The 17,788-nt window shown below is 49.3% G+C and overlaps 4 protein-coding genes across 4 annotated transcripts; 2 read left to right on the top strand and 2 right to left on the bottom strand.

Annotated features, from left to right (window-relative positions):
- Window positions 1-1,765: 1,765 nt before the first annotated feature.
- On the bottom strand, window positions 1,766-3,108 carry FPSE_04325 (uncharacterized protein; the record flags this gene model as incomplete). The annotated part of the gene is made up of 3 exons (XM_009257443.1): window positions 1,766-2,079; window positions 2,133-2,965; window positions 3,017-3,108. The coding sequence occupies 3 exons, from the start codon at window positions 3,106-3,108 to the stop codon at window positions 1,766-1,768; spliced, it is 1,239 nt and encodes a 412-aa protein (XP_009255718.1).
- A 1,283-nt stretch (window positions 3,109-4,391) lies between these two features.
- FPSE_04324 (uncharacterized protein) lies at window positions 4,392-4,642 on the top strand (the record flags this gene model as incomplete). Its single annotated transcript, XM_061988439.1, has 2 exons — window positions 4,392-4,417; window positions 4,600-4,642. The coding sequence occupies 2 exons, from the start codon at window positions 4,392-4,394 to the stop codon at window positions 4,640-4,642; spliced, it is 69 nt and encodes a 22-aa protein (XP_061844448.1).
- A 3,105-nt stretch (window positions 4,643-7,747) lies between these two features.
- FPSE_04323 (uncharacterized protein) lies at window positions 7,748-9,233 on the bottom strand (the record flags this gene model as incomplete). The annotated part of the gene is made up of 6 exons (XM_009257441.1): window positions 7,748-8,020; window positions 8,085-8,407; window positions 8,458-8,757; window positions 8,809-8,847; window positions 8,897-9,124; window positions 9,176-9,233. 6 exons carry the CDS (start codon window positions 9,231-9,233, stop codon window positions 7,748-7,750), a joined length of 1,221 nt encoding a protein of 406 aa, XP_009255716.1.
- Window positions 9,234-16,464: 7,231 nt separating this feature from the next.
- FPSE_04322 (uncharacterized protein) lies at window positions 16,465-17,715 on the top strand (the record flags this gene model as incomplete). Its single annotated transcript, XM_009257440.1, has 1 exon — window positions 16,465-17,715. The coding sequence occupies one exon, from the start codon at window positions 16,465-16,467 to the stop codon at window positions 17,713-17,715; it is 1,251 nt and encodes a 416-aa protein (XP_009255715.1).
- Between the last annotated feature and the right edge of the window lie 73 nt (window positions 17,716-17,788).

The raw sequence follows: 17,788 nt of genomic DNA on the forward strand, positions 1-17,788 counted from the left end.
TTCTTCAACCTGATTCCTCTGGATGATCACCAGCCTGGTCAAATGACAACTCGTTAGCACAGCAAACTAATGGATTGATAGATTCTAGAGGTTAATTAGCCGCCCACTTGCTCCATCCCAAGACCCAAGCTGGGCCCTACTCGGTTATAGTCTAAGAGAGCGCAATTTTGGAAGAACAAGACCAACTCGAAAACGCAATTTGGCGCGCCCTTTATCGAGGGCATACTAACTCTCCTTTTGCCTTCTTTTCCTCTGTTCCTACATGGAGGGAAGGACAATCAAAGAGGAGGTTACCGTTTACGGCAGGTACCTGAGACCTACGCACTGGGGCATGTCACCCATCATGTTCGCTGAGTGGTCAGAAGCAGTCCGGGTATGCTGCTCCAGGGGTCCAGTTGAGAGCTGCAGCTGCTAGCCGAAGCCCGTTGCACTAAAAAGCCACCTGATGCAGGAACAAAACAAGCCTTGGCATTGCATTTCGCCCACCATCGCAGTTTCGAGCGACAACGAATAATGGACGAGAAACATGACAATTCATCGAATATCAACTGCCTGTTTCATATTATAAACATCCGCCGATTATCAAATACGCTTTTTTATCCAAGAACGCTTGTTAACTATCCTCAGTGGGCACACAACCAACCTTCTTCTCTCTTTGGCCGGCCTGAGTTTCAGGTTATTTAACAAGGCAAGGCCATGCGCTATTAACCAGTCAATCGACAAGGGTTCAATGGCTAGACCCAGCAACGTCAATGGCAATCCTAATTTCATTCATGGTCTGTGTTTTGAGTCGGTTCCCCAGACTAACCCAGAGCTAAGCTATCTGGTTTATTGATTGTGTCTGTGTGTATTTACTAATTGATTCACCTGTTCACATCGTGATCATATCAGAACGCGGCTTTTAGGACATAGCTTCGATGACGATGTTGTAAGGGAACAATTGTTCCTCATCAATAGCCACCTACTGAGGTACCTAGCCAAGGTATGTGCGTAGAAACAAACCCACTGACAACTCATCGTCGGCTTCATGCAGCAATCCTTAGCCTGGGCCAAGGTTACATGCATGACTATCAATTTTTAAACGAGACAAGCAGACACAAACACGCATATATCGTTGAGCAGGGTTGGTTTGGATGTAGGTGTCAATAGAAAACGAGTAACTTCCATACACATGTCATGCATAGTCCCGGCATCTCGGCCTCAGCTGCCACCATCTACGTACAAGCTCATTCACCGTCGGAGAGCCGCATCTCAAAGTGCTGTAATATAAAGCAAATTATTGGTCTCCGTCTCAAGCCGGTTCTTTCTTGCGATGGCGTCGCATTTATCACTTGGCGTTCGGTCTAATTCCATGGGGCACTGTCAAAATTTGGGATCATCAGCTAGCTCGCCGATCGAACATCTTCTGAGCGCCCTAGCGAAAACACAGTGGAATAAGTGAGTATTTGTGAGATTACTATTTCATTCTAAAAAACCATACTCCATTGTCTTGATCCAGTCCCCCTGAGCCATAGGTCACAGATGGACCTCATAAGCAAGTTGATTACCCTGTGCACAAGTACATTAACCCCGTCCTTTGGTCCCCCCATCATCTGTCTCGATTCCATGGAATCGACAGATAGCTTGAAAAATATTCTACAGGTGATGAGAGGCTGTTTTATGTTAATAAGTATGGCAACACCTCGCGGTACTCTTCCGCGGGTGTTGCTGGCTCGTGACGGCTCCGGCAAGGAGCTCTTCTACTAGGCTGGAGTTGAGAGACAGTCTACTCAACCTCATCGCCACCCATCTTAGAGATCCATTTGTTCATGTGAGAGAACTTGTCTTCAAATGTCTTCTGGAGCTTCTCCCCTGCAGTCCACATAGGATCTCCCTTCTTCCAGTACGTGAAACAGTTGTCGAAGATCTGACGCACATCCGCCAAAAACTCCTCCTCGTTATTGTACTCCTTGTGGTCCATCTTGAACTTGATTGTGGTGAGGTCCATAGGTCGCTTGACCTTTTCGAAGTAGTCTGGAACGCCATCCTCGACTGGCTCGACAGCATCTTTGAACGGACCAACAAGTCTAGTCCAGAACCCTATGTCGAGGTTAGCTATTACTCTGCCAAACCCCATATCCAATGTGCCATACCAGGACCGGAGAGCATGCGAGTTAGCAAGTCGGCGCAGAACTCGAGCTTCTGTGCTGTGGTAAAGTCCCTCCCTTCTGCGAAACCCGCGCTGGTCCTACGTCTAGGCCCGGGCTTAGGCAGAGAGCCACGGGCTTTGATCGATCGATCCGCTGACACAGGAGTGCCAACTGAGATGCCGCTCACACGCCTACTCCTTTTTGCTTCATTCTCGGGCTCATCTTCGAGATAATGGACGTTCTTCCGAGGCGTCACCGACGGAAGCGTGACAGTAGCAGGCGGTGCTTCCGGCGAAGAGACCGTGTCGAAGGAGCTCATGGTAACAACGAGCTCACTAAGGACCTCTTGAGGGAGTGACTTGGCAAACTCTGCTCTGGCATCCGAAGATCTCATATACTCGGCAGTCCATGAGAGCAGCAGCTTCCGAATCGACGAGCCCTCGGGTGTATCTTTCCAGACTTGAATGAGGAGAGGCGTAGCCGGAATCGTCTCCGTGATGCGACGACAATCAATCATGGCGTTGAGAGCCTTATCGCAAAGCCCCTTGATGCCCAGTTTGTGACCCAGCTTCCAGAGACCGACAAGCGCTTCGTAAGATGGCACGCTAGACTCATCCGAAATGACCTTGTCTGTGTAGAGGAAGTGCTGAGCAAGACCAAAGACTTCCTTGGTTGTATCTGGGAGCTTAACGACGTGCTCGACTTTCTCCTCTGGGTTCGCGACGGAAAAGTGCTTTTCGTAGAACTCGGATCGGCAGCAGAGGAAATCTTTCTGGATTCCGAAGGGGGCTTCCTGGGGGCCAACAAGGATAATGACGAAGGTCGGATGCGGTTCGCTATCTGAAATCAATACATGTTCGTATTAAGGTGATACTTGCCAAACGTACAGCCAGGAGAAGGGCTTCCTCTTGTCGACTGTCGCATTCTCAGTCTCCTTCACGGCCGGAACGCCAACTTCCTGGGTTTGGGTCTCAGACATCGTGAAATTACAGCGTTGCCAAAATATTTCGTAGTCGATAACGGGTTCTTAGCGCAAGGTCGATTTTTTTGAAGTGGTCAATTGATGGGATTGTTCTGTATCAGTAGTTAGCGTTAAGATCGATTCACATACCATCAAACAGTGATGTGAGTTTGGCAGCCCGTGTCATTGTAATTCACGCGCAGTACTTCGTCATAACAAATGCCTTTTCCAAGAACAGAAGGGAGTGAGGGATATTGTATACAATAAAATGCATACTGATGCGCGCATTTGAGAAAGTAGCACGAGAAATATGATCTTACCTAAACCTTCTTTTGTTATCTCACCCACTTTGCGTTCCACCACGATTTGCACTTCAACGTCGGAGAGATTGCATTAGAAGGCCTTCCGATATGAGATGATCCCAGCGCGGAATGCCGATTGATGAGGCGAGACGGTAAATGATGAGTCGAACTCAAGCTTGGCTCGTTGCCTCAATCAAAATGAATGTGAAGCTAAGGTGGAAGTCGCGATGAGATTGTTGGCCAATGAGGTCGCTGCATCAGAGCAAATAGATCGGCCTGCAGATTGTCCGTTCCCGGCTTACACATCCCTTCAAAATTTCTTACCCTATACCGTGCGCCTCTAACAGATCAAGCCCTTCGAACAACAGAATTGTGATATGAAAACACATTCAATAACTTGTGGTTGACTTGATTGATACTTGAGCCTTGATTATGAGTAAACTCACGTACAGTTATGTCAATTGCGACCTAGAGTAATAGAAATGTTGATACTCTATAAACTAGAACCATCAACAGACTTCCGTTCAATAACAACTCATGTGCACAATAGTCACCACGTCTTTTCTTTCAACTTCATTTCTCTTACATAGTATAAATGCAAGCATGTGTGTATGATCTTCCAAGCGAACTCGTATCAAAATGCTCAAGCTATGTGAAACATCCACACGTCGACTGAGGACGGCGCAGACCTTTAAGGGCAAATACCTCGCGAAGATTGTTATATCTGGCGATGGACTGTCGATATGGCAGAGGATAAAGAGTAGTGATGTCAGCAGTATTGATCCAGAACCAACGCTCATCATAAACAGTGATCTTTCCTGTTGGCTAGCTTAGGAGGACAAGCTTTCCCTTCCACCTGGCAAATGGTCCGTTTAACATGCTTGGTATATAAGAAGGCATGCTAGAGATATTCCTGATATCATCAGTCTCTGCCGTTTTCCAAGTCTCGGGGAGTTTCTAGAATACAACGCTGTGTGTCATTACTGGCCAGTGGATGACATGGTTCCAGAGTATGCTCAAACAAGGTCAGTTGCGGAGCAGCAGATGTATGCACAAGAGCGAATTGGTTAAGGGCGGACATCCGATCCATGTAGGCTTATCTTCGTTTCTCAAGATGGAATTTCTTAATACAACTCCTGTATACGATCGATATACACACTAACGGACGGCACGCGGAATCTGACTAGAATAACACTGTGCCCGGTAGATACGCGCTTTACATCATGATCTTCATTACAGACGTCACATAATCGCAGTTAATAAATAGTTGATCGAGAGCCGGATCGTGGTATGCTAAAACATCATTAAAAGCGGCGATCAATCTTGTTCTGCAAGGAACTTACGACAACCTGTTGCAGAAGGGCATTAGAGTCGCAAATCATAGTTACAATACAACATACTCTATAACCCTTGACATCATAAGGATTACGCAGTTTACGACCGGATAGGCACCCGGCGATGTAGGAGTGTATGGACGATCAGTCTCTTCTCCGCCGGGATCCTGTATTTCCCCCCCGGATCCGTACGAACTGAACCCTTGGCCATTTGCCTTTTGACGGGGAGTCTGGGACAAAGCGGATGGGTGACCGCAGTGCATGGACAGTCCATATGCCGCAATGCTGATGGTTAATGAACCGGAACATCCTCATTGGAATGTATATCACGCATTTTAAGACCCGGTAATGATTGCAAATTATGTCCATTGCTGAGTGCCGAGGATGATACCCCGGGCGACGTGGTACGATTATACAGAGTAAAGACTACAGTTTAGAGTAGTCAAACAAACATCATGCGATCTTGCTATCATATGAAATTCCCCAGACATCGATATAGGGCACGTTTCCACATTCACACATGCAGATGGGGAAGAAAGCAAAACAAACGAGGGGAAGTGGAAAGATTTTTGCTGCATCATCTCACATTCGTGGGGTCTACGTAGCAAGATCGCCCACCATCTGCCGCGCATATGCCGATTTAAGGTACCCAAGACGGAGGCGTAGCTTGCACCAAAGCTGTGTGATTGGGGAGGATGGAGAGCTCCAAATCTGAATCCTGGGGCATAGGAAGATCAGGCCAGAAGCTGGTCGGAGCGCTTGCTTCAACATCCCACATCTTACGGGGTTCGCCTTGCATCAGCTTTGGGATAATTCACCGACATTTTTTAGTTGCACGAAATGACTGAGGTAGTTCCATCGCTGGGCTTGAATTGTATAGCCCAACAAGGCTTTCACGGGTATAGCACAGAGGACCGTAGCTATCACAAGCTCATGCAGAGAAGGAGAAAAAAAAGTAGCTGCTGCAGATGGATCTCTCGGACCAAAAGTACCCGCTCCATCGGCCCATGCTGATGGAGAATCGTCCGAGTGAGTGCCCTGCATAATACACCCTAGCATTGACGATGAATAATGGTTTATTCACACTTGAATAAAACGCGGTACGCGTATGAGCAATTTGGTCTGAACGTTTTGGAGTGTCGAAACTGAGAAATACGTAGGATAACTTTCAGGGCAATTTTGGGTTCTTCGAGCGGGTATGAGAGAGACATCATCGTCTTAGGCGAACGATGGGAGTTGACTTCGCTGCAATAGTGAGCATGCTCGTTCATCGTTGAGACAAACATGGGGCCTGCAGCTACCCACTGAATTCCAATTTGGAAGTTGTACAACACATACGGGGTAGCGAGTCGCAAATAGATCTTACTCTGTGTCCGTGTCTGCGATGGAGATTCCGAACAAAGACGAGCAAATTTTTTGCGACTGCGGACATGTCTCGGCACCACTGCAGTTCTGTTCCATGGCTAGTGGTCCAGTCTCATCTCGGCCCAACTGGTGTGAATCCTAGATCGTGAGATCTGGCACGCCCAAAGTTGTACTAGTGCACATCTTGTTTCTTCTTTGCATTAAAACAAAGCCAAGCTATTGGCGAGAATGCAATGAAGAAAGCCACAGCGGCGGTGTGTGATAAAAAGCCCGCAAGCGCAAACCCGTTGAATCTCCAAGACCCCTGGTACCTGACCTGACATGGGTGTCAAAATTTTCTCTCTTCCATTTCTGCTTCACCTCCAGATAGCCGCCATAAACGTTGGTGATTGATTTGTCAAAGAATGAACGCGCAATGCTGAATCTGGCTGGACCACATGTACGGTACTTCTTAGTCTGGTGCAACGCCCGTCTGTAAAACAACACGCATGCTCTCATTATTGGGTGTTGGGGTTTCAACCCTCCACAACAATAGATGACGTTGAGGTTTCAACATCACCTAGACTTATCCGTAACTCGAGGATAAACAGCAGGGTTTGCATTGTGCACCTCATGCATTGAATGCGTCGGAATCTGGTAGCACCTTCAGCTAGGAATGCAGCGCAAATCTTACTTATGGAGTAAGGGCTGTCATTGATTGGGATACGAATAGCTGCTGCAGAATAATGATTGAGAGTCCAACTTGAGCCGAATGCGTCATTGAGCCGATTCATCCTGGCTTCCATGCGTCTTCTCCCGACCTTCTTTCATTAAACTATTGCCATTGAAGCGAAGGGGTTGCGTGTCCACGTTTCTTGGACAAAATCGCCACCATCAATGACACAAATTTGAAGTGCTGTGCCTTGGGGATCAAGGTATCTAATGAGAATTGTCGCTTCGGGAAGGGGGTCAAGGTGGTGTGGCATTACAAAACCCGGGGGGCAGAGACACGCACACAAGTACCTTTTCCCCGTAGGTACTTGTAGATTCTCTCCAGAGAACGACCGGGCCGGTGGAGCACGCACGTTCAGGCGTCACCTTATCGCTATCAAGAGTCTAAAACCTCCGCCAGCCGCGAAGCTATCGTCCATGCTTGTGCTGTTCTGGATGGAGAAATGCCAAACGCAACTAGGCTCTTTTGGGTGATCCGAGACCTGGGGTCTTTGTCAGAGAGAAAATTCTCGCTCTTCCAGAAGCCTGCCCTAGTCTGGGGGAAGACGGGACATGACGAAACGCTTCCAACCACGGACCACAACCTGGGCCACGATACTTAACCTCATCAGACTACCGTCGGACTTGTCCGAAGCTGCTTGGCATGCCGACTGTGGCCTAGCAAGCTTGTTGTGCGGCTTTATTGTGGCTCTACACAATCCCAGTTTGCGTTGTTTTCTTCTTGAATGCGGATCCGTCATTGCTAATTGATAAAGGGGCAGAGGGGGCTCGTGTCTTTGCTCATTTCGCTCCGTGGGGATGTGCTGTGTGCTCCGTCCCGTTATGAGGCTCTGCCATGCCTGGCGAGACCGTCTTCCGTCTGGTTTCGGTCGCCATTCTCGGCGCTTTACCGGCGCCGAAACTATTCCCAACAATCCCCAGACTCCATCGGCCCCATTCAGAGCCTCATTTCGTGTTCGATTCATCGTCGGTGCCAGGCTCCTCTTGCTCGCTATTCTCTTCTTCGCTGTGCCCGACGTCTTGGCCTAAGATGAGGTCTTCGCTGCCTTGCCACTGGGGTGGCGGCGCCGGCATGGCCGCTTCGTCTTCATCTGCCCATCCGTAATCCTCGTCGTCTTCGCTGTCAGGTACCTCGAGTTCGGTCTCCCCAAGCTTTCGCTTATGTCGGGCTAATTCAAAAGACTGCAACGCTTCATAGGGAACCTGGGTCGCACCGTCCTGTTGGCATCATGTTTAGTAACGATGCTTGAAGTCTTAAGTCTTGATGCCTGGTAGAACTTACCAACTCCACTTTAAATGCGACAATGTTCTCCACAGCCTCCTGGCATGCTCTGCCATCCACCTTCTGCAGGCCTGCGAGGAAGACGCTCGTGAGGCTGCTTTCCTGCCAGACCCAATCCCGAAACGTGACAAGTCTGGTTGAAACGCCCTGTTCCCATACGTTGGCATTGATCGCGGCTGTGAGTGTTGCACCCCTCTCTGAATGCATTTTGGTTGCACATTGAGACAGAACAACAATCGCGCAATTCCTAGTCGCAGCGAGTTTGTGAAATGAGCTCATTAATGATTGCAATGCCTGCCTGCGTTTCACTAATGGACTAAGACCTGCACAAACGTCAGTCAATACCACCACACGCGTTGAAACTTGACCATACCCTTGCTCCCTTTGGATGTAGACTTGCCGTCATTGGATTTGGGCAAAGCAGAATTGACCAGTGCTGAGAAGGAACTGATTATTACGAGCGAAGTGTTTGTGGGTATCAGCTTAGTCGTAGGTCTTGACACGAGAGAAATCAAATGAGGAAGTGTGAAACAGGAGTACTGGTAGAATTGAGTAGCATCAATCTCCTTAGCTGGTGCTGCCTCGATTCCCGTGGAAAATGAAGCATTTCGACGAGCTTGGGTAGCTTTTGTTACCGTTCTCAGCCTGTCTTGTTGCAGAGCCTGAAAGCAATCTGCAATAAAAGTCAGCCAACAAAGACAAGTTTGGAAGTAGAAATACCGACCTATCCATACTACTGCATCACCATCACATAGTGCATTCGCTGTAAGCTGTAGGCTTCGCCATATGTCAGCCACATAAAATAGTTATACCAGGAGAGTAGAAATACCCCAAAGCTGTCTTGCCGGAACCTGGGGGTCCCCAGATCTCTGTCACTTGGCCTCGTTGAACACCACCCTTAATTGCGCCATCTTGAGAGTCAACAGTTACAGGGCCAAGGAGTGAACGGTCCAGACCTTTAAGTCCAGTCGATACGTGAGTTGACGCGTCGCATCCAAGGTCATCAAGGGCCTGCGAAGCTGATACTGTTGGTAATCGGTCTGCTAAAGTAAGTTTGGGCTCTGTATCCAGGTGTGTATTGCAAGACTGACGTGTGCTTGGTGTGTCAAAGCTCGCTCTGTCATAACCATGAATCGCATGATAATCCATCCTCAACATTCATGACGATGCTGGATTCGCCTTTGTCCTTCACCTATTGAACATCCGTGAGTGGATCTTTCCTTTCCTCATATCAACGATGCTTGGTTTTCTCACGTGCGATTGGCAGATAGTCACGTGATGTATACATATCTGGGGAAGGTTGATATCAAAATGTTCAGTAGGCGCCTGGAGGGAGCTATGACATGACATACGTAGGACAGGTTTGCTCACCAAGAGCTGACCTTGGACTGTGATTAATATCTAGACAATGACTTACTCTTCAGATCCTTCAGCCAGTTCTTTTTACTCCATTCTCAAACTCCAATATGGTTTGATGTGATAATCGGGACATGAATCTCTAGCCGGCGTGGCAAATACGTGTTTCTAGATGAACAGTGGCGACCACAGTGAGTTGTCATTCTCCATCTTGAACTCCTATAGGTGGCTGCATGACTGAGGATCGCACTATAGGGTTTAATGCATTGCTGAACCTGCATAAATTCTAGTCAGCACACGCAAGCAAGCATCAAAAAGAAAGAGCCTATAGAGCTTCAGAGCAGGCATGATACGATTATGTGGAGTTAATGGTGCGTCCCCTCCGATTTAGGAGCCAGGCAGACCAGATAGCGTGAGATGATCTGCCATGGTAGATCACCTTGACTCAAGCAACAGACGATCTTGACATACCAAATCTGGTCATGCCGCCCATTCCTAACGCCGCCTAGACTTACTAACTCAAGATCAAGCCTCACTGCGGGAGCATCCTGTGGGGAAGCTGGCGCTACCCCATTCCCCGTTTTCCTGGGCCCCAGCAAATGAGCAAAAGTATTTTTTCTTGTCACAGGGTTCGTGATCTGGGGGGCGATGATAGGAAAGTGCCTTATGGAGTTAGCATGGAGAGATAAGGAGAGCCGCTGCCTCGTGAAGGGAATGCAACCAGGCAGGACTGGACATTAATGTGCGCAATTAGTCCAAGCTTGCAAAGGACTTTCGCCCCAGAGCAGAGCGGTGCTTACATCACGTTGCAATCATGCCTGTACCCAGTATCCGCGTATCCATCAAGGTTTCGAGTTCCTGCATTGCTGAGCAGGGTCTTCTTTATGCGCAGTGAAGCTCTTAGCTTCAAGCAAGCTCACTTGTTTGAAGCTTTACCCAGCTCCACACTCGTCAAGGTGTAACGTAACTTGAGCGCCGAATTGGTTCCGCCGTCTCCAAGGTCTTGAGTGAGTTTATCTGAAGTTCTGCCATTACTTAACCTCATTGACAGTGAGGCGTTCACAGTGGCCGTGCACGAACAATTTCAAACGGCTACATACGGCGACCATGTGCCCTGCCAGCTAGCTGTTGAACGCTCGTTCAGAAGATCCTGATAGGATCAGGATGGGAAGGCCGTCCAATATCCAGAGGGGCTCTGCGACATCAAGACTTGGCTGGTAGCGGGCAAATGCATACGATGCACCGAGTAATACGGGGGAAAAACAGGTGATTTCGGCGAAATCTATCAATGAATCGACTCGTCTTATGGCCCACCTCAATGGGTCGAAATCAAGGTAGCGTGTAAAAAGCACCGAGACTGCGACTGTGCAACAACTGTGCGCAATCACCAGTCAAGACAGTGTGTGTACTGCTCGGTCGAAATCGGAATGCCAGGTCAGAGCAGAGGAGAGGAGAGGACTAGATACAGGATTTGAGATGGCACGCAAGCTGCCAAGCCTCAATTGGCCTGTTGTTGTATCATACACCCATGGCAAGGTTTTCATGCGAAGTTTTAGTCACAATCCCGACACTGCTTGGGGCAAGACGAAGATTCTTCTTCTGGCCTCAGTCTCATTACTAAGTCTCTTGACTCTTATGTTGCGCGAGAAAATAATTCAGCCGTCTTGCCAAATTACCCGTCGCTCTCGCCTGTGATAAGGAAACTCTGGCCTCCTTTATTTGGATTAGTCGAGCCATCAGTGAGTGAGCCGCAGTCCATCTGCAAGGAACACAATGCGTCGGCGCGCGCCCCGTCGCTTGTGCATGCAAAAAGCTGGAGCCCCGCGAAAGCTTGCCTTTCTGTTGGCTAGAGATCTAGACCCCTGGATCTACAGAGGGGAGCCTCTAGCAAGCCTGGCTGTCTGGCTTGGCTGTCTGGCTGCCAACGCTTCTCCAACACAAGACTATCGGTTGTGCTATACGTACCTGGATGGTATGATGGTTGATTTCTGACCAATGTGGTAACAAAAGTCCAATTGCCGTAACACGTGGGGTATGACAATTCACTCGACTCAATCTGGACGACGACACTAATTCAGATCCGAACCGAGATGACCTGCCCCTTGGTGTTTTCGGGCCTTTACAGGCTCATTCGGCTATTTGCTCGGTGAACTTCGACCCAAACCAAAGCCTAGACTGACAGCATTGACGCCATTCAGGGCTAATGTTATCAATAACTTTGAACAGGCAGTCAGGTCTGAATGGGTTTAGGTCAGGGCATTTGCCGATGCGACTGACAGATGCTACATCGCGCATACCAACAGCACCCTCAGTAGTGACTGATCAAGCGTAACCGCACCCAATGGATGCCAGGTATGGAATGATGGAATCGTGGAAAGTTTCTGTGGGAATCGATTGAATCGGAGATCCTCTCACGCTGAGTTCAGGGGGCAGGGTCTGCGGGTTCTGACCAAGGGCCAAGGCTCGCCTTTGCGGACGCTGGGCAAGTCCGTCTAGTTATAGATTCCGTTCGTCCTTGGAAACAGTCTAATGCCTCAGATACCGCCACGGCCTTACTCAACACTGAAATATGTTTCGACGTTCTTTGTCATTGAGGCATGGCGTCTAACATACAAACAAACAAGCGCTCACTGCCAGGACATGCATATGAACATGCATCAGACCAGAGCAAACATGGAAGGCATCTGAATTCCGGGCCGAACTTGACAAGATTCTTCCATGCAGGCGGTGTTCACCGTTCCGAATCACCGAGCACTAGGATGAGATCTTAGATCATTTGCCCCGGAATTACCGCATAAAGCCTAGCCGGTCTCGATTGACCACACAACATCAAGCATTCGGGTTTAGGACGCCATCGCACAAGTGGAAGCTGGAGAAGGATGGAGCACAGAGCCTCTCTCACTTCCTGGGGTCTCATTTGGGGTCCGGATTTCCTTATCTGTTCTCAAAAACTGGCTTGAGTGGTCGGCCGTCGAGAGAAAGAGAAGAGGGTTAGACGATCAAGTGGCGTACCAGGATTAACTGTTCTGACAGACCACTACCGTACCAGTAAGCGAAACGACAGAGCAAACATGTGCAAGGGCAGTGCTTTTTATGGATAATTCAGGGTCTGTTTCTGGACTCTGTCCGTGAAGCTCCTGACTATTTGGGATTCCCCTCCTCCGGTCTTGAGCCTCGAATGCCTACCATATGAGCAATTATTTTTTATACTTTCCACACTTTGCAATTGCCACTCACAATCCAGGCGCCCCTGAGCGTAGGCAGATTTGGCAACTAGACCAAAACTCTGCTTAGGCGTGGAATCTGGGGAACATCCACCAGGCCGCAGCTATAGCAAAAATGAACGGCCGTATTCCGGAGTCAATGGATACCAAGGTAGGATTGTATAGGGGCGAGCTACTATTTTACGTCAAGCCTGAAATTCTATGTACAGAATGGATCTCGACTTATCTCGTGATGAGGTTGACGGCGGAGGTTGTATGAGGGCGGCTCTTTCTGGACCGCTTAGCAGCAAATCAGAAGTGACAAGAACGAGGTGATTATCCGGGGATGGGGATGGGGGAGGCGAATCTGAACCAACAAAATGAGGAGCCGAGATAAACTGTCATGTTAGTAGAGCATGGCTGTTAATTTCGACTCATGGGGGCGTCTACTTTTGGGGTTATCTTTGCTCATCAAACGGTCTAGCCCCTAGAGTGTCACAGAAGACTAGCCATCAACAACAGATGATAAGAAAGGACCTGAATAATGCCAAGAGCAAGTATTCCACCCCCAGACGACGGCTTGAGACGGAAGACTCTGGGGAGCGCGCTTGTCGCGGTGGATGGTCCGATTATATTGGGCCCAACACATAAGTTGGATTGAGATAGCACCACTGACTGAACTGAAGTCGCAACTGGAGGTTTGCCGATCGGTCTCGTGCATACCCAGAAATAATCTTGGGGGTTTCTTGGCTTACGGGGAGTTGGTCTCTGCTTCGTTTGAGGAATCGAAAGTTGCGGAATGGGTAAATTGTACACTGGCATGAAACAATCCTCCTCGATGCATATGCCAGCTCCTGGGTTGATGCGTCAAGCATTTTTATGCCAGAATAAAGGAGAATATCTAGACAGCGAGTTTATCTCGTGTTGGCAAGGTTGGCTAAATCGAGGGTTACCTGGTCTCGCCTTGTCATATGATATGAGACAAAGGATTGAGACAAGAATTCATCTGCCTGAGCCAATATTGGATCGGCTATGTGCTTATCATGATCAGCTGGGAGAGTGATTAGCCGGATGTGCGCCAACCCCACACTTGACCTACCTAGCTCTCAAGGTTATCTACAGACTACAGGACAAAGTACCTGGTCGTGGGTGGATGGATGGATGGAACGCAGGCTGTGCGGTAAATAGCCGAGCGATGCCGCAGACAGACCACGCCCGCCATGGCTACATGGCATGGCAAGATACATAACATAGTAGATAGATGTTCAAATATCAGAAACAGGCCTGGAACAATCTCTGACATTAGCAGCCATGGCGGCATTGGCTTCGCACAGCACGAGGATCTTTACTCAAATCTGGGGAGAAAAGTGTGAGTGGACTTCTGGGGTAAGAAATTGTAATTATTATTCGTACTTCAGTGGGACAGGTCCAGAAAATAATATGATAGTACCGTTGCTAAAGGACTGGCCATCTCGGACCGCAGTGATAGTGCCGAGATGAGAAAAACTAATCTCAACTGAAAGAGAAACCGATGCCAATCAGGGTCGGAGAGTGGAGTGTCGCCTTGAAGCATCGTGAGCTCCATATGCAGACAAGATCCATGGGTACTGTAGTAGCAGGTCCACTGTAGTGTAGCTCAGGGCTGGCCATCGTAGCATGATTCTTAGCATGGCGAGACGGAGTAAAGGGGAGTGACTGGGGGAGCATGCTACATTTTCAGTTGACTGTTATCTGCGGTGTTGTTGCAATTGGCAGGTACAAGATGTGTAATATCGCATGATGAGGACAGGCATGGATGGGAGCTGGAAGTACAGGTCCGACGTTACAAACCGGCGATTACGTACAATTGGACGCTATCACGACATTGGTTACTGATTACTGAGCCAAAGAGCATGACAAGAGCACATTGCATGCACAACAGAAAGATGCCTAATAATCAACACATGTGATGCGCATGCAATTGTGCAACAATCCTCGTACATTATACACGATATTAGACATAGCAGAGTTTTGAATACCATGCTAATACAAGTAACCCGAGGTCGACTGTGAAAAGCTGACATCACGAGTCAATGCGACTGTCGCAAAATACACTAAAAGAAAAATCAGATAAAAAAAAAAAAGCTTGGTGCCAAGACAAGAGACGGAGCCGCTGGAGAAATGAAGGCCAATCAGTCAAGCACGACACGATGGGAAAAAAGGCACAATGCCCCATAGTCCGGGCCGGTAGAAGTGTAAGAGCGCAAAGCTTTGGACGGAGAAAGACACGGTGAAGTGGGGTTCTGAAAACTCTCACCGTCAAGCTTCTTCGGGCATTGGCGGCCAGAAAGACTGGGCATCAAGCGGACCAACCAGAGGACTGGAGAGGTACCCCCACATCAGTAACAGAAAAAGGTGCAAGGTGAGAAAGACAGCGTCGGCGGTCGGGACGTCAAAGCCGAGGTGTTGAGAGAGGGCGAGAGAAAAAGCGTGATGGGGAATATCGGAGTTACCTAGGGGTGCCCTTCTAACTTTTTGGAAGGCGTGCTACTAACATTCCCCAGTTTACCCGTCCCCAGGCCCGTGTCGCCCCGACAAGGTATGACTCGCTCTATTTTGCCTTTGGGGTAGGATATTGATAGTAGCGGGAGATCATTTTTTATCGTCACACTGCTAGGGGACAGGGAGATGACGATATGAATCATGGTTGAACAGCAGTCAACCAAGAGGTCGCATTGAGCATGAGACAACTGTCCCTTCCTCATGCAGACAGACCTACGCAGCTGTTATTGCTTCTGATGCTGGTGCTGGTGCTGGTCAAGCTTGGTTTTGGTGCTTAGCCAACTGAGCTGTCCTTTGTGACTCTTCATCTTGCCTGCCCCGTTAATGCCCCCCAAGGATAAGGCCCGAAGAATGGGGCTCACTTGTTCCAGAGCCCCAGTGGTACTTCTATTGGAGCCTCCTGCTTCTCCCGCCGGGGTAAGAGAAGAAAAAGGTGGAGGGGCAGGAACAAAACCCAAAACCGCAGCTGCTAAGCTCCACGCCCCGTATCAACTGCCAGGCTTTAGCCTCACACCGTGGGATGTAGTGGATGAGCCCCTATGAGTAATCGACCAAGACTGGAGAAGAAGAAAAAAGAGCCAAAAAATAGCAAGAAGAAAAAATAAAATTTAACGGAAGACTCACAATGGAGACGCCGCCCATGGGGGGGGCCTTGCTGAAATCAGTGGACATTCCCCTGTAGCGGTGCACCGGGCCTTCTCCAGCCCTCTAGTGACTTTCCCAGCCCTGCCCTGCATCGCGGCGCTTCCCTTCTGTAAAATTTCCCCTTCATTCTTTTCGCAGGGTGGACTCCGTACTCTCATCAGGTACACTCAGCAGGTACATACAAGCCATCGTGGGTGTCCTCGGACGTGGGGTGATAGGGGGTGCATCTGCATGGAGGGGGCGTGTGCGATAGCCCTTCCCGTCCCTCGTTCCCTCTCTTTCCCCTCCACCCTGGCTCGCTCCATTCGCTCCTCCCTCTTGTTCCTTGATGTCGCAGTGCACCTTCTAGTGCCGAGCCCGGCATCTTTTATAACCATCTAATCCCCCCATCCCCTCCATCCTCCAGATTTCCGTTCTCTCCAAAATATCATCTGCATTCAAACTTCCAGCTTCCCCGGAACTTGACTCCTCCACACAAGCTTCCGACAACTTAATCAAAAGTTACTTTCTCCCAACAACGAACAACAATCACAACAATACCATCGTCGATCACAACCCACCAGCCACATTGGATTCTCTCAGCCAACCTCTAACAATTATCATTTTGAGCGTTGGGTCTTCCAGACGTATATCACATGCAACGAGCACAGTCGGCCGTGGATTTTTCCAATCTACTAAACCCCACAGCACCGGCTGAAAAGGAAATCGAGAAACCCCAACAGGGCGACGTCGAGATGGCAACCGCAGCAGTGACAGTTATTAAGCCTAATGGCCCCCTTCCTGGCGGCCAGTCTTCGGAGAACTCCAACGAGTTGCCCCGACCTTACAAGTGCCCTCTCTGCGACAAGGCCTTCCATCGTCTGGAGCACCAGACTCGTCACATCCGAACTCACACTGGCGAGAAGCCTCACGCCTGCCAGTTCCCCGGTTGCAGCAAGAAGTTCTCCCGATCTGATGAGCTCACTCGTCACTCTCGTATCCACAACAACCCAAACTCAAGGCGAGGCAACAAGGCTGCTCAAGCTCACCAGCAGCAACAGCATCAAATGCACCAGCAGGGCATCCCCCATCATATGCTTCCTGATGGAATGATGGCGCCGCCTCCTGCCCCTAAGACCATTCGCTCTGCCCCTGGCTCTGCTTTGGCCTCACCTAATGTGTCTCCTCCTCACTCTTACTCTACGTTTGCTCTGCCCACCTCAGCAGTTCACTACAACCGAGGTGGTGATATCTCCATGCTGGCCAAGGCTGCTACTCAGGTTGAGCGCGAGACCTTGACAGCTCCTCCTCACCACCACAACAACAACCGCCACCACCCTTACTTTGGTCATGGTATGCACAGTTCTCGAGGCCACCTGCCCACACTTTCTTCTTACCACATGGCTCGTTCTCACTCAGGCGACGACGATGACCACTACTCCGGCTCCATGCGCCATGCTAAGCGCTCAAGGCCTAACTCTCCCAACTCCACAGCTCCTTCGTCACCAACATTTTCTCACGACTCTTTGTCACCTACACCTGACCACACCCCAATCGCCACACCTGCTCACTCTCCTCGTCTACGGCCCTTCTCAGGCTACGAGTTGCCCAGTCTCCGAAACCTATCACTACAACATAACACAACGCCTGCTCTAGCTCCTATGGAGCCTCATCTTGAGCAGAGCCAGTTCCAGCAGGGAGCGGCACCCACTACTCAGCCTCGCCCTAACGGCATCTCTTTAACGGACATCATTAGCCGGCCTGACGGATCCCAACGCAAGCTTCCTGTTCCTCAGGTTCCCAAGGTCGCTGTTCAAGATCTTCTTTCTGATAATGGATTTAGCCACAGCGGCAGAAGTTCAGGAACAAGTAGTTTGGCCGGCGGCGATCTCATGGATCGCATGTAAGACACGGCATGGATCGCAAACAAACGATATGATGACGACTATGGGTTATAGAGGTATAGAAAGAAACGGCGTT

This window comes from Fusarium pseudograminearum, chromosome 4 (assembly GCF_000303195.2).
Source record: "Fusarium pseudograminearum CS3096 chromosome 4, whole genome shotgun sequence".
Taxonomy (NCBI): domain Eukaryota; kingdom Fungi; phylum Ascomycota; class Sordariomycetes; order Hypocreales; family Nectriaceae; genus Fusarium; species Fusarium pseudograminearum.